Source organism: Heliangelus exortis, chromosome 11, assembly GCF_036169615.1.
Source record: "Heliangelus exortis chromosome 11, bHelExo1.hap1, whole genome shotgun sequence".
Lineage (NCBI taxonomy): Eukaryota > Metazoa > Chordata > Aves > Apodiformes > Trochilidae > Heliangelus > Heliangelus exortis.
In genome coordinates, this window is record NC_092432.1 from 15,154,628 (window position 1) to 15,182,165 (window position 27,538).

The following is a 27,538-nucleotide window of genomic DNA, read 5'->3' on the forward strand; positions in this document are numbered from 1 at the left end:
ATCTAGGCAGAAGTGAGCCATGCTCTGGTCAATTTTCCTTGCCCTTTATCAGCCTTATAAATGATGGAAGGATAAAATAAGCAACCTGATAACACTGAGCAATTTAACAGCAATTGATAAATGTATTGAAAATAAAGTTTGACCAATCAAAACTAATACATGCTACAAAGATGTTACTGAGCTATAATAAGCAGTTAATAACAATTTAAAATAATAATGTACTCAACTAAAACCAACAGCCTCTCCCATCCCACCTTCCACTCCTCAGCTATCCATGGTGCACTCAATTATTCCCCACCCACCTTCAGAAGAGGATATTAAGTTATATCCTGTGTTCCTCTTTACCACTTCTAGATCCACGTCCTGACAAGCTGGATGGGTTTTGTGGTGAATGTCCATGGTCACTCAAGAGTTCTGACAGTCCCACAGGCAGCCTCACTTCTCTTCCCCTCCCTCCAGTCCTCACAGTGACCCATTGTGCTAAATCACACTGATCCAAAAATGGGAGTTGAGGGAGACACTCTGAAATAGGCTAGAAAAGCCCTACTGTGGTATGGCTCACAAGAGGACAGCTTTTTTAAACATTTGTGTCTCCGCTAAATAATTTTCTGAAGTTCCAGATTTAAATTCCCCAAGTGCTGGAGTCTACCCTTTGAGGAGCTCACTAAAACTGAGGTAATGAAGGATATGATCAGTTTTCTGAGGGTGCTGTGACCTAGAGGCAGGTCTGATTACATCATTTGTTTTGGGTTGAGTCTCAGGAGCTTTATAAAAAGCAGTCCTACAAGAAAGGAGAAAGACAAGGGGAAAGGAGGGCAATAGCTCATTAGCAGAAGCTCTGTATGTGTGCATTCTGCTATTTGCCACATACCTACAAAGGAGTTTCTTCAGAGTGCAGGGAAACCTGTGAATTGTTGGAGTATTTTAAGTCTTTCCTTGAGATGTCAGCCAAGAGCTTCAGTACAGTCACAGTCCCTACTGTGCTGCTTTTCTTCCTAAAGATACAACTCTCAGTGCAAGCGCCGTTGAATGGTAAAGTCTTTCAGCTTTCTATTTTTGTAGTCACTTTCAGCCTAGGGCAGCTAATATTTGCAGAAAACTGGCATCTTTTAATTATTCCTATTTCAATAGCATGCTCAAAGCTTAATAATGTTGCAATCTGCACTTGTTTGGAGCTAGTATCCACATTTCAGTTTCTCAGAATATGTATTCTGATATATACAGGGAAAAGGAGTTTGTCTTCTGATGTAGTTTGCATTAGAGATTTCTTGCATGCTCACTATGCCTTCCTTTGTCATCTTTTTGTTTCTCATAAAATGAAGTAAAGAGTGGCCCTCCTCAGAATTTGGGGAAGCATCACACTTTTCCCTCTGGCTTTTTTATTTTTAAACCAGAGGAAAAGATTGCAACCCCTGTGAAATACCCCATATACTATACCTCATTATCTTAAAGAGGACCAGTTTAAGATCAGCTCCTCACTCTCTTTCTAGGAGCTGATGTTTATCTGTTCAAGTTGATTATAATCAATTTCCATCTGTTCAAGCTAATGATAGTTTACCTAATGTGACTGTAAGTTATGAATAAGGGAAAATCATTGTAAAGGGCTGTGTGAGATGTCTTACTTGGCATGTACACTCAGGGGATGAAAATCCTGAAAGCTCAAGAGTAATCCAGAGCAATCAGCTTTAAACAGAGCTCTGCCAAGACAAGCATTTCAGTGGGTTTTTTCACCAGCTATGTAATGGGAGGAATTCAAACTTTTAAGGTCACCTTTTTATTACGGGAATATGTTTTCTGAAAAATGGCTATATTCTCTAGCAGAATCTCCCATGAGAAGTCATAGGTTCCTAGATCTTGCTGTTTTCCAGAATAACAGAATAAGGCTTGGTGCTTTCTAGGTGCTTTCCCCAAGATATAAGACTTGGAAGTGAAAGGATATATCAAAAAGATTTGTGTTATGATACCTTGTGACATTGTGAAGGAAATGCTGGAGAATTCCTACCTTAAAACTAGTACCAAGAAATGGCAAGAGCTACAGGAGGTGCCTGTCTCTGACATCTTCCCAAATCAGAGACACTACTAATGCAGGTTATTGCAACCAAACCCATTCTCAATTTCCCATCTCCCAAGTGACACTGGAAATGTATTCATTCCCTGGTTACTGATCAGTGACACACAGTTACAGGGGCTCCAGGAACCCCCTCTGCCACACAAGGGAATGTAACTGCATCACTCAGCAGCACTCACCCATCAGAGATGTGGGAGAGTGCTCACAGGTACAGAGCTGTTGAGAGTTCTCTTCCAGATGTGAATCAGACACTCTGCTGACTCCAATTCTGGGAGGCTGTGTGACAGTCAGGTTCATCCTCATTTCATTATCAAGCAGAGTAAGGGTAACAGCAACCTTGCTCCAGTCTGAGGATGGCAGGAAGTTACTTTCACAGCTGTACAATGCATGCTCAATCTGACAAAATGAAGATTCTGTCATCTATCTGTTCATCCTAAATTAAATGAATTAAGAGTTACCAGTGCCTCAGCCCCTCCCTCTAGCAGTTGCTATTATTGTGCTTATCAGTAAAGTTATAATGGGAGTGAATTACAGATCATGAAAATGCTCTCAGGCTAAGGAAAACTTCATCTTATACAAGACTTTAAAATTTCATTTATTTTTGTCTTAATTGCCATAAATGCCTTAAATAATGAACATCTTTGAAAGGTTGTTCTAGAGTATAAAAATCAAACTTTTGACACTTTGTACACATTATAACGGGCAGTAAAAATATGAGCAGAGTACCTATTGTGGTTAAGCAAGTATTTCTTCAAACCCTGCTCAGATAAGGCTGTGGCAATTTCTAGAACCTGTTGACAGTCAGTTGCTATCTTCATGCAAGTTTTAGCTACAGAATGTGCTGACCACAGGACACAAGTACGCAAAAATAACTTAGGAAGTGATAATCCCCTGCAGAGGGAAGGGGTGAGGAAAATGAGGTTTCTGATACTGAAAGCTAAGACAGTGCTTCAGTTCTTCCAAGCCAGAAACCTGGAGACTTCAGCCAGGATGATTACATAGATCTCATTTTGAAAATTCCCATGTAAAGACCATGGCACACTAGACCTGACAAACTGGAAGCAGAGAGCTTGGTGTTCCCAGCACAGTTCAATAAAAAAGAGCTAAGTGCAGCTGTTTTGCACATCACTGCAAATTAATCCCAAACCTTCCACAAGCGTTCTTTGGGAAAGACCTGGATCTGTGACAGCACTTCAGAACACAAGAAATGCAGCCAAGAACCATGTACTGAGCAGACATGTGCATGTAAGGGTTAATACTTGCCTGCATGCATGCACACACAGGCACACTGAGTGTCTGCAAGACTTGTAATTCAGGACTGTTTTCTAAGCAGAATCAAGATTAAATTTGTAGAGAGGAAAGATTTGTATTAGCCTGATAAACAAAACTGTTCAGGTCTGCCAAGACAAGCACCTGTAATGACACAGCAGGCTGAATGACTAAATAGGTTTCAGGATCAAAAAAAAAAAAAGAAAAAAAAAGCAATAGTTTAAAAAGTACATTTAATAAGTCAAGATATATCCAAAGACATACAGAGACACTGTCCCAAGTTAATTTCCCAAAGCAATGGAAGAATATAGATTATTTTAAGACTCACTCACCCCTCAGGATTCTCTGAGTTATATAGGTTTGTGTCTCATACTCCATTTTTTTTGCAAAGTCCATTCCTCTCTCTTTCCTCTCTCTACCACAAGTAAGTCAAGCCCTATGGGCAGGACCATATGGTTAATTGCAATTATAATTTGGGTGAGAAGCGTTCATAATGTTTGAAAACATCTATGTTTTATTCAAGATCTGGGGCTAGAAAAACTGATACAAATACTGCAAAATTCAGTAGATGGATATAAGGCAATTTGTTTCTTTACAGAGTAAGATCAGTTTCAAATATTCACAGCAATATTTCCTTTTTCTTTACACAGGGTCAAAATGGTCTTATATTGGTAAGTACTAAGTAATTTGTACATCTAATTGTGGGTTTGTTCTGTATTTTAAAAAGTGCCAAATGTGTTCTGGTGAGAACCTACTGGGTTCACTAACTTTACCTAGGTTTGGATCTGGCCTATTGTCTTGAAACCTCTTATTGATCCATCAGGATTTGTATTGGGGTGATTAAGAGACAGCCACTGGGTCTAAATCACCTTGCAGAATGACAGGAACTTCATCAGAGTAAGATGGCCCTACAACTGCAGAGGTTCCCCAAAGCCCTCTGTTTCCCCACCAGTCACAGACCAGCAACACAGTTGAGCCTAATTCTGCAAAGAGCCTCTCCCTACCCACATGGCTCTTCATTTTTAAGTACAGTCAGGGTGCAGCAAATCTTCCACATCATCTTACAGGAGACTCAGCTCCCTGGAAACCCCAACAATGACAAGTTGGAATAAATCACCTCAGGAGAGCAGTGTTATTTTTCACACTAGTCCTTTAAGTTGGCTACTAAGCCAAAAGGAACTGATGCCTGCTCAGGAAGAATTATTATTTAGAGATTTTCTTTTAACTGATCAGACACTGTGGCCAGTTCTTCCCTCGTTCACAGCTGTGTTTCATATGCCACATGCCCCCAGAGAAATAGGCAGTACTGAGAACCTCAGCAAAAGATGCTTGTTCCTAAGCCTTTGGTGCTGCTCCAAGACAACACAAAGAACCTCTGAGCCTGAACTTGCTGCTAACAACTCCCTTGGGCTGTGCTCCAGTTTACCTGACTTGCTTCACATAGGCAAAAGACAAACTGTCAGCTGCATGTCTATTGGTATTAATCTGAGAGTGTATGTACATATCCTTCACATTCTCATAAGGAAAAAAAAAAAAAAGCTTGACACAGTTTGAATAAGAAAAGCTTGGGCTTTCTGTCTTGCTATCAGCCATCAGATGAACATCCTGCTGGGAGTAAGGAAAGCAAGACTTCTTTTGATACCATCGAAGTAGAAGTTTTGCTCTCCTTCCCAGGATGATGCTTATTTAAATTAGTTACTTCTCCCTTTCTGGGAATTTGGGTATCAGTGTTTATTTCAGAGTATGTGCCCAACTTCATCAATTTCTGTTAAGTGCTTCCATACTGTAGTCTGATTTCTATTGTGCCTGAGGAGAGAGGGAAGATTCAAAAAACAGATTCTTAATTTTTGCCTTCAACTTCTGATTTTCAAAAGCACCTAGAAAAAAAACATATAAAGGCAACTCAAAAAAACTAAAGTGGCAACTGAACTTGTGCAGAACAGCTCTTTTCATATGTCTGGAAAAAAGCAGAGGTAGAGCATCGGTCTGCACAGAGAAGAAAGGCAATTAGAAAGATAGTTAGAGAGAAAAGAGCTTCTCTCCATCCTCTGTTACTGATCCCAGTTCCTTACAGCAGTCTACACCTTCCACCATTTACCTTTATCCCTGTAGCACTTTGCAATGCCCCCCATTAAAATTAAGTTAACAGGAAGGGAAAGGAAGTCAAGCCACTAAAATCACAGTGCAGACTGATGTCAAGAAACAAGATCAAGGGTGGAGGAGAAACCCAGGCACTGAAACCCGGGTCAATGTGAGTTCTATTTGCGCAGTAGGACGAGATGTAAACTGAATGTTGATACAGCACTAGCAGCTCAGGGCATGGTGGCAAACTAAGATGACACTGCATGTGATCAGGCCTTATCTTTTCATCACAAGCTTTCCAAAGGAATGAACATTTGGCTTGGCTATAATGGAAATTACTGCATTAGATGCAATAAAAATGAAAACTAAACCTCTCCTCTGTTTGCATCTTTCTTAGTCAATCTGCAGCAATGCTATTTGTTTTTCCTGATTTCACTGCTCTTGTATATATCCCAAGAAAAAGTGCCTGAAAGAGCACAGGCAAATGAGATGGGGCATGAGCCCTCAACCCAATCTGACAGGCTGCTTCATCTGCTGGAAAATGCACTAAGTAGATTAAATAAATAATCAGAAGTGTTTTCAGTTAAAGAATTAAAAGAATCACTCTGGTGTGCCATAGCTCAGGCTATCACCTGCATGCAGCTTTTGGCAATGTTGCTGTGTGGCTGGTAGGTGCAGGGCTCAAGTCCTCTGCCCCAGAAGAGAACTGAAGAGCTGTGCTTTAATTCTGTGGATTCTGACTTTCTGCTTCTGTAATATGAGAGGGCTAGAATGAAATCAAAGAACCAGAATCACTCTTTGAGAGCAGACAAGCAGCTACAATGGAGAAAACCAGCTTTAGAGCCAAGTTTAAAGAAACAGTGCCAAAAGAATTATTAACGTGCTTCAGCATGCAAGAAGACAACTTCACACTGTAACACAGACACAAGAGCTGTTGTTAACAAACAACTGACTTTGCAAACTCTTTAGTTTTACTGTTGCCAGATATTCTACTTCAGTTCAGTGCTGTGCTGAGAACCTGTGTTAAGAACAGTGAGAACCTGTGCTGAGATCCCTCCACTTACCCCAAGGAAAATGAGTGAACGGGCCAGAAGATGCCCAAAATTTCTCATAGAGCAGTTGAGTGGAGTAGCAGGGATTTCCCTTAGCAGTTTCTCTACCTCACAAGCTTCCCTCTGGACATGTATGCTGAGGACAGAGACTGGGTATGTGTAACACAGAATGGTGTGGCTGAGCCTTGCCTGCATTCTGAAGGAAATGGAAACCATGAGGTCACGTCACTGTGGCAGGGAGCCTGGACCTCAGCTTTCTCTGCTAACTCAGCCCTGGGCAGCTTCCAGCTGGCTGAAAGCAGGGCAGAGGGCTCTGCTCTGCCTGGCTACAGAAACACCACAGACATTCCCTGTGTTACTGAGCCAGTGCATTTTACTACATCAGTTAACTTCAGATCAAGAGAATTGGATAGCCCACGAGAAGCTTGAGCAAGATAAATATTAACTGGTTGCCAGAGCAAAAGCCTGTTGGTAACACCATTGGGGTCTCACAGGCCTTTTTTTTTTTTTTTTTTTTTTTTTTTTTTGTGTCAGCCAATACACACATCCTGGGAGCAAACACCACTGTTGTTCCTAGCAGAACATCTGTCCTGCATCACCCAGCAGCAGTGGGGCTGGGGGCTGGCTGAAGGCTTGGGCACAGAAAGCTAAAAGCTGTCAGAGACAACAATAAAATGGACACATGCAGCAAAATACCCACTGAGGGTATTTCGCTCAGCTCAGTGTGGACAGCAAGACTATTGAACCAATTATTACCACTCTATTTACAGACATCTTTCATAAAATAGGCACAAGCCAGACCCAGAGTTATTTACAGTTTGGGGCTGCAACCCTGCAGCAGTTTGGGGCTGCAGCAGGAGTGGTAGGGGCAGGAGGGGTTCTAATTCCACCCATGTCCACAGCTCTGTACCATAATTTGCTCTCTCCAACAGTGGTGTTGGGTGGGTAGGACAGGCCCATGGCACAATTACTGCTCTGGTGACACAGTCCTGACAGGATCCTCATAGAAGCAAGCATCACCTGAGATGCCTGGGTCTTTCCCTTTGTCACTAATGCTGCCACAACCGGAGGAAATTACCTGCTAAGATAATTTTGTAATACTTTTTTTATTAATATTTTCTGGGACATGCAGTACAGACCAATCTTAATACATCCACATGCTATTCTTTATATTCTTTTATCTATTATATATATTATTTTATATATTCTTTATATTCTTTTTATAAATAGTTATCAGACAGAGCTTTTGTAAACATAATGTGATTTCCACTGAATTTATCTGAGTGTGCTGGCACAGAAAAAGGAAAATCTGGTTCATAATCAATCATTCATTTTCAGCACAGCTGAAATGCTGAAAGGCTGAGAAATGCCTTCCAGCTGTGTGGTTTATCTGCCATGGGAATCTCAATTTCACATATGCAAACTCAAGCTGCAGTGAGTTCAGCTCTTTGGGACAGGAGTTTTGAAGCACTGAAATTAGGAAGACTATGTGGCAGAATTTCCAGAAAAACTAGCTTTGTACCAAAAGAAGGTTTTTTGTCTGCTGTTTTGGTTGTGGTTTTTCATTAAGTAGGAGTGAGAAACAAGCAAAAACTGCTGTAGCTTAAAGGCCTGTGAGCAGAGTTGCAGGTTTAGGACAAGGAAAGGATCACGAAAGACCAAGGTACTATAAGAACTACAGCATTTTATAGAAAAGACGTAAGTTTCTCTCCTGAACTGGTGACGTTGGTGTGGAGTTACAATGTTCTGTTGCCAGCTCTAAAGGGCATTCAGATTCATCCCAGCACTACTGAAAAAGCAAGTGGTATTTCGTGACATGGTTTAAACTGGCTGGGACTACACTTCTACTTTATGCATGAAATAAAAATTACCTATTTAATTATCAAGTCTCCAAAACTATGATACGTAATACATTAAAGTCTTCTTGCAAATTCACTATTTTATCTCTGCACAGAAATCCCTTTCAAAATCAATAAAGTATTTTTATAATAATGGCTTCTCACCAAATTTTCTGACACTGCCGTAATCATAGCTCCCTGGAAAGTGTTAAATTTCAGTGCCATTGTCTTGCACATCAGGTTTCAGCCACAAGAAAATATCTTTCCTAGGAAAATGTTCTTTAGTGTGTATATCCCATAGTGTGCTCTTCTGAGTAAATCTATTATTTGCTTAAAAATACATAGAGGATAGTACACAGTATTCTGTAATGTCAGCATAAAATTTACTACCTTTTAAAAAGAATTTAAATAACTTGAAGATAATACCATGAAGATTTAAGGGGAGGGAAATTATTGTGATTGGCAGGGAACTGGAGTCAAAGATGTAAGTTACAACAACATCAAGGCCTATTGAAAATGAAAAGCACTGAGTAAGTCTCAGTATCCACACTGCAAAAAATGCTATGTGCTACCTTGTGTCTTGAATAACCTTAAAGAGCTCTAATAAGGAAGGAAGTCTGTCTTTGAGCACCAGAACCGAACTTGCCAATTGTCTTTCACAGAAAGTCTCTAATAATAGTCTCATGACTGTTAATTTTCCTTCAGAAAAGATCTGAACTTGCTTGGCCACTGATGATCTGATCTAACATTAGTTTCTTCACTCATGGTTAACATGGTAACATTCTGCAGAGACTTCAAAGAAGCCACAAAGATTATTACAGTTTTAGAAAAGAAACCTTCTAACCAAAGACTCAAGGCCCTCAATCTATTGAGTTTAAGAGAAGTGTGAAATTATGTCCTCTATGTTCCTCAGTATATCACTGAGGAATAAATGTATGCTGCTAGGAGGCCCCTTCCATTTCAGAGCAAAGGATTAAAATTAATCACTACCTAAACACAGTCAAAGCTACACAAACTCTCTCACTTTCACCAGTCAAAATCTAGCTGCCAAGGAGAGTAATTATGCATTGGGCACTAAGAAACTATCTTTTACCTGCAATGCCAAAGCATGTTTTTCCTGTACTGGAACATAGGGCCTCACTGAAGTAGAAATTAATCCAATGGCCTGCATGATACAGATCAGGATGAGTGATCCCCAAAGACCTTACAGCCTTAGAAGGAATCACAAGGAGCTGTCAGAGTCAAGGAGAGACACAGACTGCAAGTACCTCCTCTGGTATTTAAATCCAAATGGTCTCAGCTTACAGCATGCAAACAGCTGCTAGCTATTAATGTCTGACTGAATCAAAGGCACAATTAAAAATCTCTTGATATTATCTACTCTTTGTAGATCCTCCCTAGGGCAAAAGACTAGGATGAAGAAAAGTTACACTAGACTTTGAGCAAGTTACTGCAGGTTAAATTATCATAACAACTTCCATTTTTGCAAGTTAGCTTTCACTGTGGGTTACACAATATTGCTAGATAGAGCCAGACAATTTGTATGATAAGGAAAAGTTTATGAGGCTCTGGATTTCTGTGTACTGAAAAGTATGGAAACTTTCATCTGCCAACATGAAGTCACTTCTTTCAGCAGTTCTCTTCAGAAAGCTGGAATAGCTGTGTTACTGTCCATATGCCTGTTACTTCCACAGGGAAAAGTCAGTCAAATATTGTCACAGATCCAACCTCTACTTGTCATGCTTGTGATCTCTGAAGAGAAACATAGCATCTTGAGAAGGTCAGAGGCATGGGAGATTGGAGATCTAGCCTGCTACCAGACCTGCAGTTCCCCAAAAGTGTATCACCAACAATAGCTGAGACTGTCAAAAAATCCAGGGATGGTGAAGTGTCTGTGTGAGATTTTTGGCAGCATTTTGCCCTTCTCTAACAGCACACTGGAAAAATTAAATCAGGTTAAAAAAAAAAAAAAAAAAAAAAAAAAAAGTCTTAAAAATTCAGAATAGGCTCCTTCTCCAAATTTTGGATGAAGGCTGAAAAGGGGAGGTCTTATATTTATTAATTACATAGCTGAGACTTGACAAATGTCTCTCTGTTAATTTATGCAGGTCCTGATGGGGAGAAGGCCTGGCCAAAGAAGTACCCATTCTGTGGAGGAGTATTCCAGTCACCAATAGATTTCCACAAAGATATTCTCCAGTATGATTCTAATCTCTTGCCTTTAGAATTCATAGGCTATGATGTGCCATCCACTGACCACTTTACATTGACCAATAATGGGCATTCAGGTAAAGGAGCTTGATGACAGCATGGGATTGTGAAGGAAAGAGTTGATGGAGCTCATGATTTTTTGTATTTCATTGGTGAACTACTTTGATTATCTGATAAAATTAAGCTGTGATGATGAAGTATTTACATATCATCATATCTACATCTAGAGAACAGGCTGGGGTAACCTGGGAATGAGCTAAGAACAAGTGGATTCACAGTAAAGCTGAACTGACTGTGGGTTTTAAATAAACTAGAGGCACATCAGAATTAATTCCTGAGGTTTTCTTACAGAGTAGTAAGTTGGTTGGAGTGGTCCAAAAGAGAAACAGACTTTGTGATTCCCTTAAAAAGAGATAAACTAATAAAATACGGGTGCACTGGGTCTCTGACATTCCAGTCTAAACAAAGCAGTTCAGCTGAATTGCTGGTGGTGGGGGCGAAAGTCAGAAGCACCAATCTGTTCCTTTGAGACAGAAATGTCTTCAGTGTAAGTTAAGATAAATAGAGAGAAAATTAATTAGAAATAGTGTACAAACACACCCTCCACTGTACTACTAAATCAAATTGCTAGCACAGTAGATGAAAGCAGAGAAGATGCAGTCTTATACAGGTCTACTGTATTGACAAAATATACAGTACCAGCAAGCCAGTCCCACCAGCATTTGTTCCTTCCTGAAGCATTTGAAAACCATCAGAGCAGGCCCTCCTTCTTTGCATCCTTCTCCATTGCAGAAACATCAAAAGAACCTGTAATATAAACCAGACTCTGCTCTTCTCTGGCATGCTTGGTTAAAAGATGCCAAACAGCTCTTTTTCTCTTGTTCTTTTAGTGGGGTAAACCTACCATACAGAAAATCATAAGACCATTCTGGGCCCCTCAGTTCAGGAAGGATATCGAGGTCCTGGAGCAGGTCCAAAAGAGGGCAACCAGGCTGGTGAAGGGACTTGAGCACAGATCCTATGAAGAGAGGCTGAGGGAGCTGGGGCTGTTGAGCCTGGAGAAGAGGAGGCTCAGAGGAGACCTCATCACTCTCTACAACTACCTGAAAGGAGGCTGGGGGGGTTGGGCTCTTTTCCCAGACGACTTTCAACAAGACAAGAGGGCATGGTCTTAAGTTGTGCCAGGGGATGTTTAGGTTGGATATTAGAAAGAACTTCTTTACAGAGAGGGTGATCAGACATTGGAATGGGCTGCCCAGTGAAGTGGTGGACTCTCCGACCCTGGAGATATTTAAAAAGAGACTGGATGTGGCACTCAGTGCCATGGTCTAGCAACCACAGCGGTGGGTCAAGGGTTGGACTTGATGATCTCTGAGGTCCCTTCCAACCCAGCCAATTCTATGATTCTATGATTCATTCTTCATTAAGGGCCAGCCCCTCAAGGCATGGTTCCTGGTTTTTCTCCTGATCATTTTCTCCATCAGCCCCAGGTTGCTTTAGACTAGAAATGTTTTCTTGTAAACCTTCTTTTCCTAACAGCCTTTCCTGGTCCTGGGTGAAAGATTGTACTTTCACAGCTCAGTGTATTAGGCTGATGTGACAGGGAATAGGCAGAAATGGAAATGTCACTGTGGACTTTACCAGTGCTGGAGAGCAGGTGGAGACAAAAGAACAAAACTGACAACCTATCCCTCATGTAAGGGTCACATAGAGCCTAACATTGTCAGATCTATCTGGCTCTAAAACATGAAGTTCAGCTAGACAAAAATACATATCCTCTTCAGTAAAAATGAGAATGCACTTGTAAAGTCAGTGCCCCCCTAGAAAGCTGGGGACATGAAAGCCACTCTAGAAACCTCACTCAGATAAATGAGCTGAGTAATGCAAAAAATAGCCTCTGTTAGAGTGATCATTACACCACCTGCTGCTCTCTTATGACTAGAGAGGTAATCAGTAGAATGCTCAGTATTGTGGTATCAGTCATTACTACAGATAATAAACATGCTCCATCAGCCAGATAATCCAATTACATACTTCAGCTACATTGAAAACACTGCTGCTCAAAAAAAAATCTCTTTGACACTTACACAAAATACACAGGTTGTCAGCTCTTCCTTCATAAAGGTTTTGAGCCTTGTTTCCCCTGCAAAACATGTCTGGAACACTTCAGAAACAAACTGTCTTCACACTGGTAAATAAGAGAGATAAATTGCAAAGAAAACAATGTGTCCTCTACATAAACTGTTGTTTCATGAAGTACCAAACATCGCAAGTGAAAAACAGTTTCTGCTAAGTTAAGAAATTGTACCTTAATTTACACATATAAAAGAAAATAACCCAGCCTGTCCTCCCCACTGGAGAGCATTAGTGAGCAGAAGAGAGGGTAATGCATACAAAGATAGCCCTCCAGCACATCAGGAGAGGAAATGCTGGTTCTTAAGGCTTGTGATTATCTTGCTACTTGACATCAAAGCTCTGGGTTTTGGGAGGAGTGGAGAAAAAGGAAAGTCTATTGGATTTTTGCCATATGCTCCCAAAAGAAGAGGCAGAGGAGTTCAAGAGAGCAAGAGTTTAAAAATAGCATCAGAAATATTAATATATCAAGCCATTTTCAACCACCATATAAGGGGACTGAAAGAAGATCCAAACTTTTGTTTTGAAATTTCAACAACTTTCTCTTCAGTAACATGGAGATAATTTTTCATTGTTCAGGGAAAACATGGCCATTAGCAGCAATTCTGGCCTTCAAGTCCTCTAGCTTAAGAAAACAGACAAAGGGTATATTCTAAATTCTCTTGAATCATCTACAAAGGGTTTAAAAGAACTGAAGTGTTTATCTCCTAACCGCAGACGAAGATGGATTTGAGTTAAGAAGCTGCTTTGTTCATGCTCCCTATGCAATATACCCAGACACAGTAGTTTGTTTGCTCTGTGCTTGAAAGTCATGTTATCATTTGCTCACATCTGGATTTGCTCTGCTTTCAGTGAAAATGTACCTGTCACCTGCTATGTACATCAGAAACCTCCCGTTTGAATATACTGCATCTCAACTCCACCTGCACTGGGGCAACAGAAACAAGTCAGAAGGCTCAGAGCACACAGTCAGTGGGAAGCACTTTGCAGCAGAGGTAAAACAAGCTCAGAGCAGGGAGAGAAACCAAGTCAGCTGGGCAGGGACCTTTGTTTCCAAGTGGGATCTTTATCTTGGGTATATTACTGTAAAAGGCTGCAAGGCTCTAATGCAAGTATTTATAATGAAGGTATACACTAAAAATGCAAGAAGGATGGATTCCAATGTATTTTCATGAATACAACACAAATCAGGCAACTAGGACTTTGTTTCCAAACTCAGGGATGGCACTGGGTCACTTCAGTGATTTCAAGCAACCTGCTGGATATTTCACACCTTGGTTCCTCTCTGTTAACCAGGTATATCATTTAGGTGTGTGACACTGCTTCTGTCTGCCTTTATTCACCTTCTTCTATCCAGTGAAGAACTATTTTTTGTCTTCTCTAATCCCAAATTATGATTTTGGGAATAGATCTGAAAAGCCGTACCAATTGGAGATTTACCCCAAAAAGATTAAAAGATAAATCAATCAGAATAATTTGCTTGCATAGCAGCACTTCATTAATCTATTTCTTCTCTAGTTACATTTAACCCTGGATTTTGCATTCTAAACATCAGAGGGCCACAAGAGTAAGAAGGTGTTACCTTTTCAGACAAATTTACTGGTACTACAATCAAGATGCCTTGAAGCTGAAGTGCTCACATCTCATTCCCTCTTCATCACGTAGAGGGAGGGAGTGTAACTCAGCTATAGTGGGGCTGAGAGGACTTCTTACCACTACACCCAGAAATCACTGAAGGATCCCATTGTACTGTCTTAGCCCAAGGTGGCTGCACTAGGGAAACAGAGATGTGAGCATGCCCCAGACGTCACCATAACATTATTTCCTTCTTTATAGCTGCATATTGTCCATTATAACTCTGAGAAGTACCCAGATGTAACAGCAGCAATGGACAAAGCAGATGGACTGGCAGTTTTGGCTGTTCTTCTTGAGGTAGGGTGCAAGACCTTTTGTTTGTTTGTTTGTTTAGAATGTGCTTTCAATCATGAAGTCATCAGAAGTTAACATTAAGAATGACCTAGATTATTTCATGATACTGCAGCTGAATAAAGGTTTTTCCTTTCACAAAAAGGGCAAGATTCCAGCAGCATATGCATAAACAAGCACAAATTTTAGAGGAAAGAGGAATTCTGAATATTTCCTCATGTTCCCAGTACACTAATTTCAGCTGCATTAAATCCATTTTTGCATTCATTTACAAACTAGAGATTGGTAGAGTTTATCAAACAACAGACAACAGTGTATTTCAAGTTCACCTACTTAAAACTGCCTTTTGTGGCATGAAGCAGTTTTAATACAGCTGAGAGGCACAGGCAGACACAACCCTGGATTTGGCCACTGTATGTAATTAGGATTTGACCACAGTCTTGAGGTCACAAACTTCCCAGATTCTTTGAATCACAGATTACAGTAAGCAAGTAAATTGAGTGCCCTTTTTAAGATGACAGGGCAGCCCCACATTAAAGCAATCAGAAGTAATGACTTGAAACAAAAAAGTTTCAGAAGCTTGTATATATGTGTATATATGTTTATATATATGCATATATGTTTATTAGTAAATGTATATATACATAGTTCTCCTTTTTCTTCAGGATTAAAGCTCCTCAATAAGATAACTGTAAAGCACAAAAAGTCTGAAAACACCCAGGTTTTCAGATTTCCATCAAAAAAGTGAAAATGTTCTAGTTAGCAGACCAAGCTCTAATTCTCATGAATATTATCCAAGCTCTCCTCTTAGCAGCTCTAAGATTGAGAATAATTTTGTGACAAGTTTCAGTTTACTTGGAAGCTGCAGCTGTGAGAAGTGTCAGAGTATTGCACATAATTCTAGGGAATAATACTGGGATTCTGGTTATTTCTAAGCAATGGACTTTAAAAATTAAATGAAGGAACACAGAGATTAGGTCTTTGAAAACCTTTCAGACAACTTGTGGCTATTACAATTGAACTGAGGACACCAGTTTACTGTACCTAGTTGTCAGCAGAGTTGCTATGCACTAAGTCAAGAATTCATAAAAAAGGCACTGATTATCAGACTTAAAAGCTGCTGGTAGCAGTTGAAAAACATGTTCTTCTTTGATAATTAAGTTACAACCCTTGCCAGTGGCCCTGTGCTATCTTCCTGGACTGTAAGGAGCAGCAGACTAAAAAATATTTGTGGGTGGAAAAATGTGGCTAGTAGATGATCTGAGAAGCCTGACAATTGAGATCTTATGTCTGTAATGTTCTCAGAGGAAATAGCTGCTTCTCATATACACAACATGCTGCACAGGCAAGGGCAATAGGATCTTTCAGGTACACACAAGATGTCTGCACTGCTGGTGTTAAGAAAGCATTATAACAAAGCAGCTCCAATAGCTTCAGAGCAAGCAAAAGAGTTTTTCAGGATTCTGAGGACAGAGTTCATGTTTGCAGTAAAAAGTGCTTCTGCCATTCTAGTATATAAATATCTGGGCAGCAGAGATACTTGGCATATGAAAAAGGCCATCAAATACTGATGTTTGCTATGTGCAGATTCATTCAGCCTGCAGTGATTTGTACAGCTGTTAATATATTGTCTGCTCATTACAGCTTGGACCCTTCAACCCATCCTATGATAAGATCTTCAGGCACTTCCAGAATGTGAAATACAAGGGTGAGTGGCTATAGACCTGCACTGGGCTGAGAATGGCTTGGAGCAGCAGATTGCACCCTGTCACCAGAAGTCCCAGGCAAACCTGTGTCAAACTGTGAAAGACTTCAAAACAACTGCACTTCCTGTGAGGAGTGCATTGCTAACGTGCCTCGTGTGCTTCTGACCTGGGCCTTATTTCTTGCCCATGGTGTTTTTTGGTTAATACAGCCACAGTTTATCTTGCAGAATTCTGATTTGGTATTTAAGGTGAGGTTGGTACATAGGAAACCTCAAAAGCTATATTCTTTATTTAACTGGGATCATCTCTGTTAAAATATATTTATCTTTTTGTAGCGATAGAGCTGACAGCATCGTACTTACTGAAAAGCAAATTCACTCCCCTGGTACACTACCTGCAGCACTTAACACAAATTTCCTGTTTCAGATCAGATGGTCCAAGTCCCTGGTTTCAATATTCGGGAACTCCTCCCTGACAGACTGGATGAGTTTTACCGCTATGAAGGGTCCCTAACAACTCCTCCTTGCTACCCCAGTGTTCTCTGGACAGTTTACCGACACCCCGTTAAAATTTCACAAGAACAGGCAAGTTTAAACACAGCAGCATGTGTTTTCCTGACTGGGGTCTGCTAAAGAACAGTAAATCATTTTCTCATTACCTGGATTTCTCTTCTCAGTTCCTATAAAACTGAAAGAGGGCCATTGCTAAAATCTTCTAAGTGGGAAGAACAGCACTGAACTGGCAGAGATCAATATCCTATTCTGTAGTTAGCACGTTTTCAGCTGACCAGAATAAAAGGACAGACACCAGCACAGAACTGGCATATTATCAGCTTGAAAAATCACAGTCAAGTGAGATTAATTTCTGTTTTCACTGTGTGCTTACTCCCTGCTTTGTCTTCTCAAAAGTCACTTCCGGATAATTTTTGTTCAGGCTTCATGTCTGAACTCTATTCACTATGTATTTTAGGGCTGCTTTTATTCTGACTGCCTTAAGTATGGCAGGTCAAGTAGATGTTAAGTTTCGAAGGAGCATGCAATGTGTTACTTGTCTAATCTTGAATCCCTTGGCTTTTCTCCAACTTCTGTGTTTTTGTGCCCATCTAATTAGCTGTTGTTCTTAGGCAGCCACTTTATATATAGACTGGAAACCCCCACACACTGATTTACCTAATTAGAAAGACAGGGGAAAATTATATTATTAAAATCTCAGACCAAATTACTGCATGCTCCTTGTTATGAAAGTTACTTACTCTTAACTTTGCCCACTCCACCAGATCATGTGTTTACCAAGCCAGAGAGCTGCTTCATAACATAGCTTTTAGTACTGCTTAGGAATTAGACTGTGCTAAGGAGAACATGCTGCAAAGGGCCACCATGTTTCCTCCCATCCAGCTTTCCTACTGGAAAATTGCAAAGCAGGATCAATTTTATCTGGATATAAGCAAAACACCAGCTGTGTGTTGGCAGATTTCACCCTATTTACACATTATTCTGCATTTGGTCCCACAGGGCACACAAGAATATAGTATTATATAAGGTATCCTCTTCCCTTTGACTGCCCCTTTGATTTCAAACACACGCTCCCAGTCACCCTACACTGGCACTGCTTTTTCTGTCCTCTGGGAGCTGAACAGGGTGTTCCCTTTATAGTTACTGGCACTGGAAACAGCCATGTACTGCACGGAGAGCGATGACCCAGAACCCCTGGAGATGGTCGATAACTTCCGAAACGTTCAGGAATTTCGTGAGAGATTGGTTTTTATCTCCTTCCAGGAAGGTAAGCTGTGTGAATACCTCCATGCAAAGAAACAGAGCACAGTGATCCATGTAAGCCTGAAATACCAAAGCAGCAGTCCTGTTACACTGTAAAAATACAGCCAGCTCATTTTCCCTGCAGTTCACTTGGTTTTCCTCTCTTACTGCATTGCTGCATGGGCTGCTGTATGAGAATAAGGTATTCAAAGAAAACACAAGAAGGGTTTTTCCACAATGGCTACCAGGCAAGCCCTGTAACCCTTCTGATCAAAAGCAAGGAGATAAAAGAAGGAATACATGTTTGGCCTTGTCATGCTCTGCAGAAATACGTGCTGTCACCCCAAACACTCAGCAGCTCCCTATAGCTGAGCACTCGAGCTGCTGTGTCTCACTGCTGAGATTTGCTGGGTCCCAGCACCACCAGGACTGGTTTTGTACAGAGCACATATTGAAAGGGAATATCGGCTTTGCCCTTCAGGGACACTCTTTGTAGGAAATCATAGAGAATCAGGAGAGGTCCTTGACAAATGAAAATAATTCATAACACTGATCCAGTATGATCCAGTGTAACAAATGGAAAAAAAAACACCTGCCATCCTACAAGGATGTAAAACTGATGTAAAAGCTTCATTATGCAGTGTTACAAAAGGACAATGCCTATGTTTCGAGGAGCAGTTTTTGCACAAAAAACCTGGATCTATGTGAGAAGCTTAGCTGTGCCCCATAATAAAGCATTAGATTATGCTGTTTGTGCAAAATGTATTGTTCCAACTTCTCTTTTGTCTTGCAAAGAAGCACTCTGGAGTGGATGTGAAGTTGGCACATACACTGAAGGCAGAGTAATCTAGGCAAACCACAATACTATGTAAAATTGAGAGTGAAGTATTTTTAAAAGAAAAAGCAGACTTGACCAAAAAGAAAAAAAAAAGAAGACAGAAGAAGAAAAAAGAAAAAAAAAAAGGAAAAAAAAAAGGGGGAAAAAAAAAAAAAAAAGAAAAAGAAAAGAAAAAAAAGATTGGCAAAGCAGTAAACTTTCAAATTGATAAAACATGTTAGCACATAATTAGAGCTCTGCCTGCTAGTTACTTCCCTGTTTAGATGAAAGAAGGGGAAACACAGGAGTTGTCTATATTCAGAAATTTCATGCAACAGCCACAGCAGGGAGCAGTTCTCCCTGCAGATATATCAGATACACTGCAGGAGCTGCTCTCGCCATTTGCCTTTGCAGACAGCCCCTTTCATAATATATATTTTCAAATATAAATCTATAAAGGAGAGAGTGAAAATTAGAGATCAGCCAAAACAAATCCCAGACAAAATGTTTCTCTGAAACCAGAGATTGAGATCTGTCACCAAAAGTTGGCTGGTCTTCTGGTCAGATGAGCTTCATTAAAACTGCCAAGCAGAGCAGTGTGGAACATCAGCAGCATTTGGCTCTTATTTGCTGCCAAAAATATCTTATGATGTTTCCTACTACTAGTAGCAGAGGGCTAAATATTTAAGTCCAAAGTAGTTTAGTTTAGTTATATCTTGCTTCTATTTAAAGCTAAAACTTCTGCTCTTGAATAATTGCTGAGAGAAGTTACTCTGATCAAATACCTCTTTTCACATTTTAATTCATACTTTGCAGCCCAGTTTCAAGGTCTGACTAAAATAAAATTCTGAATACTTTTGGCTATCAAAATATTTTGTCAGTCTGCATCAGCTCGTGTTAACAAAAATGAGATTTTTTTCCCTTCTGAAAAATGTGCTATACACGAGGAGTCTCTGCAACTTCTGCTCATGTGTAGTTTTCTGCAGTAAGCAATAACATTAATCTTGCTGCTCAGAGTCAGGAGGAAGTAGCAGAACAACCTCTCAGTTTATCAGCTAAGAAAACTGATTAGTTTGTATTATGTTGACAATAAGCAGAAACCTTGTTTGTTGACTATAATGTGACCCTTCATTGAAGTTATTTCTGTGTCTATAGACAACTCACATATAGGGTATGCTTGGGATTTTGATGGTTCTGTGCCTTGATTTCCCATTGTGTACTATATTAAGACATAGTCATATTGTTCTGTCTTCATGCTTCTTACCAGGTCCCCATGCTGCCGCTTGCAGAGCATAATGGTTAGAGAACAATGCCACAACTTAATCTCATTTTTCAAAGGGCAGTACACTAGTAGTCCTCTTGTTGCTCTGTTCTAACTAAAATATGCAAATCAGTTGCAAGTTTACCAAATCACCAACAATCCCTGATAGCCCCACGATTAACATACAAAATGGCATTAGCTGCACAAACAATATATTGAGTAAATTAAAAGATGGCTAAATAGTGAAAACAGGAAAGAACTAGAGTATGTCAGTCCTTTTGCTGCTTTTGTGGACTGGCCAACTAGAAACATGCCTCTCCCTCGTGGCATTCTTATATGTCCAGGAAGAGGGATAAAATTTTCATTCCAAACCTCCTATCTCAAACACCAGCTGACAATAAGAAAGATAGTTGGGTCCAGAATGGCTTTTTCAGTAATGCACTCCAAACCTCTGCTGAGTTCAGATTATGTACAATGATTTTAACAGCAGAATCAGAATCTGTGAGATAGAAGCCAAGTTTCTGAGACTATAAGGCTTCCTCTGCAGGGTCTTTCTTAAATCCATGCACAAAAAAATCTACTGCAGCAATGCCACTTACTGAAGTCACAGAAGTTCTGGGGTAAGCATCTACCTTTTGTCCAAGACCAGTTCACCATGAAATCCTGGAGATCCAACTCTTACTTCTTCTGCCCTCTCAATTCATCAAGATTCAATACCTGATGGATTTGGCAAGGGCATTTTGCTGATTGCTAGCCACATCTGTCAATGATTTTCTGAGTCAGACTGATCAGTCAGAAATCAGAACAGCAGTTTTCCATCTGTTTCTTAAGCTGACCTGTCAGCACCTGGCTACCTTCTCTCTGTGGTCTAGTGGGAGGTGTCCCTGCCCATGCAGGGGGGTTGGAACTGGATGGTCTTTAAGGTCCCTTCCAACCCAAAGCACTCAATGATTCTTTGTAAATCTCACTCAATACATAAAAGTAAGAAGTAGAGAGTTACAATCCATAGTCCCAGTAACTGAAAAGTCAGGTACTATGCTTTTCATCCAGGAATCACTAAAGCCTTCACAGAAATAATGTAAGCACTATAATTTCCATCTGTGGGGGAAAATTTGACCCAGATGTGACTTTCTGAAAAAATGTTGCTGTGAACCAACACCAAACCCAAGAATAACATTTGGCTCTCCCTCTGCTAAGTCACATTATTTGGCTCCCATGCAGAGCTGACACCAGCTATAAAAGCATTTTCAATTTATCTTTCAAGCTGTCATGACTTACCAGAGCTGAATTGTAATGGTTATTGCCTATCCTGCAGTTCTCACCCAAGAACTGGTCTCTGGCTACAAAAGGCATTGCTCAGTGCTACTTCAATAGAAACTCCATTCAGTCTAGGTATATTTAATTACAAAATCTCATTGACTCTATCAGTGAACCATAGAAAAACGTTCTATCCATTTCAGAAAAGCTATTCATCACCCCTGTAATCTCACATTCCACCTACCACAGTCACAAAGGCAGCCCCTCACATCAAGATGAAAAAAGAAAAATTTAAAAATAATATAAAAAAAAAATTAAAAAAAGGTTCCTGTCAAATCAGAATTCAAGTGCACCTGGCTGTTGGCTGAAAGTGCTCAGCCTTATGCAGTCAGCTGTACCACAGGTAGGAACAGAGCACACTAATTAAGAAGGGAAGCAGAAGCCATGCACAAAATCATGGCTTGGGTCAGGTAACCACAGCAATTTGTGATATAAATCCTGCTGTGCACACCCTAGGCCCCTACCAAAGCAGCTTTCCTAACTTTACAGTGCCAGGACTGAGAGCTGCCACCCTTACCCGAGCACAGCTGCCACCAGATGGGGCCACGGAACTGGGTTAGGGACCAAAAAGGCAACCAAATCATTCTGTCGTCTGCATTTTGATGCCACTATGAAAATCTGAATTCATGCTCACTGTTAACAAGTACTGCATTTCAAAATGTCTCTAACCTCAGAGGATTATCCAGCAAAACTCAAACTCTGTGATATTTATGATTTATTTTCCTTGTCAGTCATCTATTCCATTAAAAACAGCATCACATGCTGAAATTTGTCATGATGGCCCACTGACACAGCCATCATTTGGAATGAATGGGACCTAGTGTCTAGTTTTGATTACAGCACCAGGCTGAATAAGTATTTTACTAAATTCTGCAAGGTCTTCTTATCTAATGGAAATGTCCCCTCCACCCTTCCTTTACAAACCACAAGCCCTTTTTCTACAGTTATCTATTCAGTGTTATATTCTGCTGTCCATTTGAAGTGCCTTTAATAGAACACCTCCCTTTTTAAAATGCAGTTCTGCTTCAGCTCCATGGATTGTAAGCTTCATCTTTTCAGTTGGACTTAAAATAATACAGTACCTCATGGGTTAAGTGGGATAAGGTTAAACACCAGGTTTTATACTTCTATTTTCTCAACAGCTGACTTGATAAGAGAAAGTACTGAGATGGAATACCTATCAGTTTCAGTCTGAAAGGGTTCTGATATTGCTTAGAGGGAAACAAGCATTTGATAAAATATAAAAAACATATAAACAAATTATGAAAATTCAGTTAAAGTAAGAGTGCTCAACTTCAGGATCTTTGGGAAGGCCAAAAGAAATAAAAATACTTTCATTGCCAAAAAGATATATGAAGGTCACAGTCAAAGATAGTATTAAGATGTTTAACATGAGATCACACAGTTCATCATACTAATATCCAGAATTCATTCTTACCTTCTTAGATGCCTTTAAGCAACTTTTTCAACAGCAAAGCATTTCACTCTTCAGATGTCCACTCTCCGTGGTGTTCTTCTGCATTAAAAAAAAAAAAGAAAGAGGCATAAAATTTGCCATCCTTAGTTGCCTGTGTTTAGTTCTTCATTTTTGCTTATGCTCTCTAATACGTGGCAGCACTGAAATCCTTTGAGTTTCTGATCTGCTGTGCCTGTGTCTGCATGGTGGCTTTGTGACTTCTGTGGGTGTCTAAACTCACAGCACTGTGAGCTGCAGATCCAGCTGTGGGGTCAAGACATTCCAGCTGTGCAAAGTTATCCACTCTGTAGCTGCAAAGTGCAGATTTGGCAGATGCAGAATGCAAATGTTGTGACAGATTAGAGCCTAGCCTTCTCCTCTCAAGTAAATGAAATTAACTGGTTTGTATGCTTCCCCTCTTCTCCCAGGTTTTGCTGTTTCTGTTGTGGTAGCCTGCACTCTGGGAGTTCTCATCATTCTTGCACTAGCCTTCTGGCTACTGAGGAGGAAAAGGTAAGATGTCCAGCTGTCACACCACAGGAGAAGAACTCAAACACAAAGAAGTGCTTATGTTTGAAGCCTCAGGCATTTTTTTTTTATATTGGTAATGTTTACTCCTTTATAAGAAACAATCTTTTCCTACAAGCTTTATCACTGTAGACAGTACTTCTCCTGTTACCTCTCACAAAGGTCACATCATTTGAGAGGAAAAAAACTGCACTGACATGAGATCATTCAGCTCGATTGTTTGCCACCAAAGCCAAATTCTAGAGAAAAAGACTAAGATTACAAACTTTCCAACAGCCTGATCCCTTTGTGATCAGCACTGACTGTCACACAGAAGGCATTCTCCTGAAATATTTGTAACAATAAGCCACTGTGACATTTGCAACAGTGCAAAGAAAAATAATCTCATGTGTACAGAATGGCCCATTTTAAGTAACTATTGGTGCTTTTCTTTCATTGGCATTGCAATTATTTAATACATTTGGTCTATTTCAGCTGCAAAAAGGGAGGCAAAGACAAAAGAAGAGTAATCTACAAACCAGGAATGTACAAGGAGGAAGAAATCTCCAAACTTTGATGACCTGCTCTGTCACAGAAGTTCCTATTCATTCATAGCACTGATTTATTTTGCATTGGTGGACCATAGCTCTGGCTCTTGGCTGATGATGAGCCTCAGGAGTGTTCTAAAAACAAACCAGCCAGAAGTTTTCTGTAGTCCTTATTCTCTCTCCTTTTCCAGGGAGTGGAATACTCCCTGGAAATTCCTCACCAGATGCTTTTCACTTTTGCTGCTTACTGAGTCTGGGTCTATTAACTGATTTTACAGTTAATTCTAAACTCCAATTTTATGGTTAGTTTAGCACAGATTTTCCCATAGGTATTAAGACCTGAAGATACTCAAACTACACACATTCTTATCTACAAAATCAAGGTATTGGCTTTAGCATGATGAACATGCTAAGGGCATAAGGGGATAAAGGGCAACGTGTGTTTGAGATGAGAATTTCAGCCAGGTTGTTCAGTGGATACAGTTTATAAAGCACAGCAAATGATGTTTGTACATTCACCAGTGGCTTTGTAACAGAAATATTAGAGAAGACAAATGTAAATCCAATGAGAACCACAAGGACTGTTAACAGAGTTCAAGCCCAGGAACTCAGTGCTGAAAAAACACTACTGCTAGAGGAAGAGCTCACTTCCCAGTTATTACACAGCCTCACAAATCTGTTATGGATGTCAGCCTCTGCCTCTCACTGGAATTAGAGAAGCATCTTGTCTTATTATCCTGCTTGTATTTATAGTGTGTGTATGAATGATGAGGAGATAATGCAGTTGCTGCCACTTTTAAGCACACTTGCTATTTAATCATGAAATCCCAGTTGATTTTACAGTATATATTGCAACTACAATTATACAGTAGATGGTTTCAGAGTTAGTTCTCAGAATTTAGTATTTTCATTATTAGAAAGTAAGCAAAATTATATTTTCAAATCTTATAAGCTAGATACTTTTGAGTCTCATTATGCATTTTTGAAAATGAGAAGGGTAAGCTTAACTCCATTTCCACTGCAGACTATGTAAAATGTCACTGAATTCAGGAAAAATAAGGTTTAGCCTGAAGTGTACAGAGTTCCTCTTGAATTTGACATAGAAAGCAGTGCTCTGAAATGCTTGTACTTCAATATACAGGCAGAAAGGGATTTAGCACAAGCTTATACCTAAAATAACTTCAGGTCTGAATGCTGCTAAACACTACTGGGGAAATCCCAAACTGAACTTGACACTTAGACCTTCTTTACATTCAGTAGCACCACCACAACATTTGTAATTTTAAATAAATAAATTGTTATTGCATTTGTTTTCTTCTTTAAAGATGACATATACATACTTATGTTTTAGACTCTTACCCACAAAAATTGTTGATGTCAAAAGCAAGCTTCTGAGTGAAAGGAGAAATAACTTATCAATATTTACTGTACGTGAAATTGAGGAGCATAATCTTACAACTAAGTACACTACATTTGTCAGCATTTTTCATCTCACAAATACAAAAATCATCTTGTTAAAATGTTTGAAATTACTTTAAAAAGCAGCATTTTTGTGAAATGGGGAATATTACTTTTGGAATACAGGCATCTAAAGATAAGAATGGATAATAAATTTTTCTTATGTTCCTTCAGTTTCTTATTTCTTTTAGAAGAGTAACATTTGAATTCGGATTTTCATTTTCAGCTCAGCTGATTGGAAGCATCAATCAGTCACTACCTTTTGCATGAAACATCCTTGGCATCAGTAAAAAAAGAAGCATAAACACCTCAGCCAAGTACTCTATGTTTACTGAGAGGAAAAGTCTCACATTACCAACAAAGAAAACATACTACACACCAGGCAAAAAATGTCTCCTTCAGAGACTACTACTATTTCTTAGTAGTTCTGAATCCCCCTGAAGAGGGATTCCCACATATCATATCCCCACTACTCCCACTTGTAACACCCTCTAACTGCATGAAGCTCTCCTGTGAATCCATGCTGCCTTTGAAAATGCAAGCACACGGGAATTTTTGTTTTGACTTAATATACTGTGCTACCATTCTGCACTGCTAGTGGTCCCTGAGGTGCAAGAATCTAAACCCATTTTCTGGGCTCTTGAACCACTATGATTTAATAAAACCACTGAAGTGTCACATTTTTAAAACAGTTTCTAGGTTATTTCCTTTGTCATTCTTACATGCACAACATTTCACATGTCCAGACAAATCAAGCATTACCAGAAAGACAGATTTTGTTAATACATTACCAAAACAAATTCAATCAAGTTACAGAAATGATAATTCAATCGTTTTAAACTGGAATGACCTGTATTTGAGGCTCCAGTAGTAGAAATTAAGCCTAAGTAATTTAAAGCAGAAAAGCAAGTTAGATGCCACAAGGGGTGCTGAGCTGTCCTTCCATTTCCTTGTGCTGGAAGGAAACCCATTCCTTTGTTACACCACAGCTCCAGCCTGACCAGAGAGCTCAAGTCCAAACTCAAGCATTCAGTTCCTGTAAGGAAAGCTGAACCACACCACAGAGCTGCTTCACTGCCTGCCCCCCCCTCCTGCTTTAGTCAAGAATTTCTCCACTCAGGAAGTGGTTATCTAAATAGCAGCTACCAGGTTTTCTTTAATCCCTCAGAACAGCAAGGTTACATCACAGACATCCCATCAGAGTTTATGTAACCCTGAAGTCAACGTGGTGCAGCATTGCCTGAACTGGTTGACCACTCACAAGACTCTTCAGCTACAAGTTGTGTGCAGTGGGATTGTCTTGGCTTGAAGCATTAACTAGAGGACAGGGGCTCTGTTATTCCCCACTACCCTCCCAGGGGAAGATGAAGAAGGGAATAAGGGAGACAGACTTTAATGTTGGAAGAAAAAAATTGTGTAGGTTTAATGAGGTGGTAATAGCAAGTTACAGGAGTATATAAAAATTTGTGAATATGGACCTCACCTTCCTCAGCTGGTGATTACTTCCCAACTGGAAAAGTCCCACAGGGGACTGGGCAGCAGATGGGGGTGGCCAAGTCCAAGCTCTCAGTGACAGCTCCCAACAGTCTTAGGGCAACCAACCTGGTCCTGCTTGGGAAGGCAGAAGGTGACCTGTCTTGGTGAATGATGATCTTCTCTGAGGAGCAGCAGCAGCAGACAGGCCTCAACCCAGACATGGAAGCCATCAGAGAGCTCTCTTGGGAGCTATTTTGTATTGAGCACCTTGGGAAGGAATGTTGTGGTTGGCCCATTTGGGTCACCTGAACCATCTTCTCCTCCCATAGGCTCAACTGTTCCCCATTCTCACATCAACAGCCTGGCAGCTGCTGGTGCTGTCCCAGGCAGGTTTTTCTGTCCTGGTCCTCTCAAACCAGCATAGGGATCATAATAAATATCTTATCTTTACATTTGCTCCACTGCAAACAGTGTAGGGGTGCAACACTTCTTGCACAACTTCAAAATTTGATCAGGAAGCAGAGTCACAAGATGTTTTGCATGTATCATATCTGATGTATGAAACCAAGCCCCAAAGGATTATTTTTAATATACACTCCTAAATGTTAATGCTCAGCAAAAGCAAATTTTAACTTCTGAAAAAGCATATTAAATATGGA

The 27,538-nt window shown here is 40.1% G+C and overlaps 1 protein-coding gene across 1 annotated transcript; it reads left to right on the plus strand.

The window, feature by feature from the left end:
• The first annotated feature begins 804 nt into the window (after window positions 1-804).
• Window positions 805-25,570, plus strand: CA12 (carbonic anhydrase 12). The gene is made up of 10 exons (XM_071754897.1): window positions 805-1,032; window positions 3,988-4,008; window positions 10,418-10,597; window positions 13,506-13,648; window positions 14,490-14,585; window positions 16,224-16,287; window positions 16,712-16,869; window positions 17,938-18,064; window positions 23,319-23,403; window positions 23,893-25,570. Exons 1-10 carry the CDS (start codon window positions 843-845, stop codon window positions 23,972-23,974), a joined length of 1,146 nt encoding a protein of 381 aa, XP_071610998.1. The 5' UTR covers window positions 805-842; the 3' UTR covers window positions 23,975-25,570.
• The last annotated feature ends 1,968 nt before the right edge of the window (window positions 25,571-27,538 follow it).

Bases quoted from the DNA above. Each gene is read 5' to 3' on its own strand.
- CA12 (XM_071754897.1), top strand. From the start codon at position 843: ATGTGTGCATTCTGCTATTTGCCACATACCTACAAAGGAGTTTCTTCA. The intron at 4,009-10,417 runs GTAAGTACTAAG...TAATTTATGCAG, and splicing joins GTCAAAATGGTCTTATATTG to GTCCTGATGGGGAGAAGGCC. The intron at 13,649-14,489 runs GTAAAACAAGCT...CCTTCTTTATAG, and splicing joins GGAAGCACTTTGCAGCAGAG to CTGCATATTGTCCATTATAA.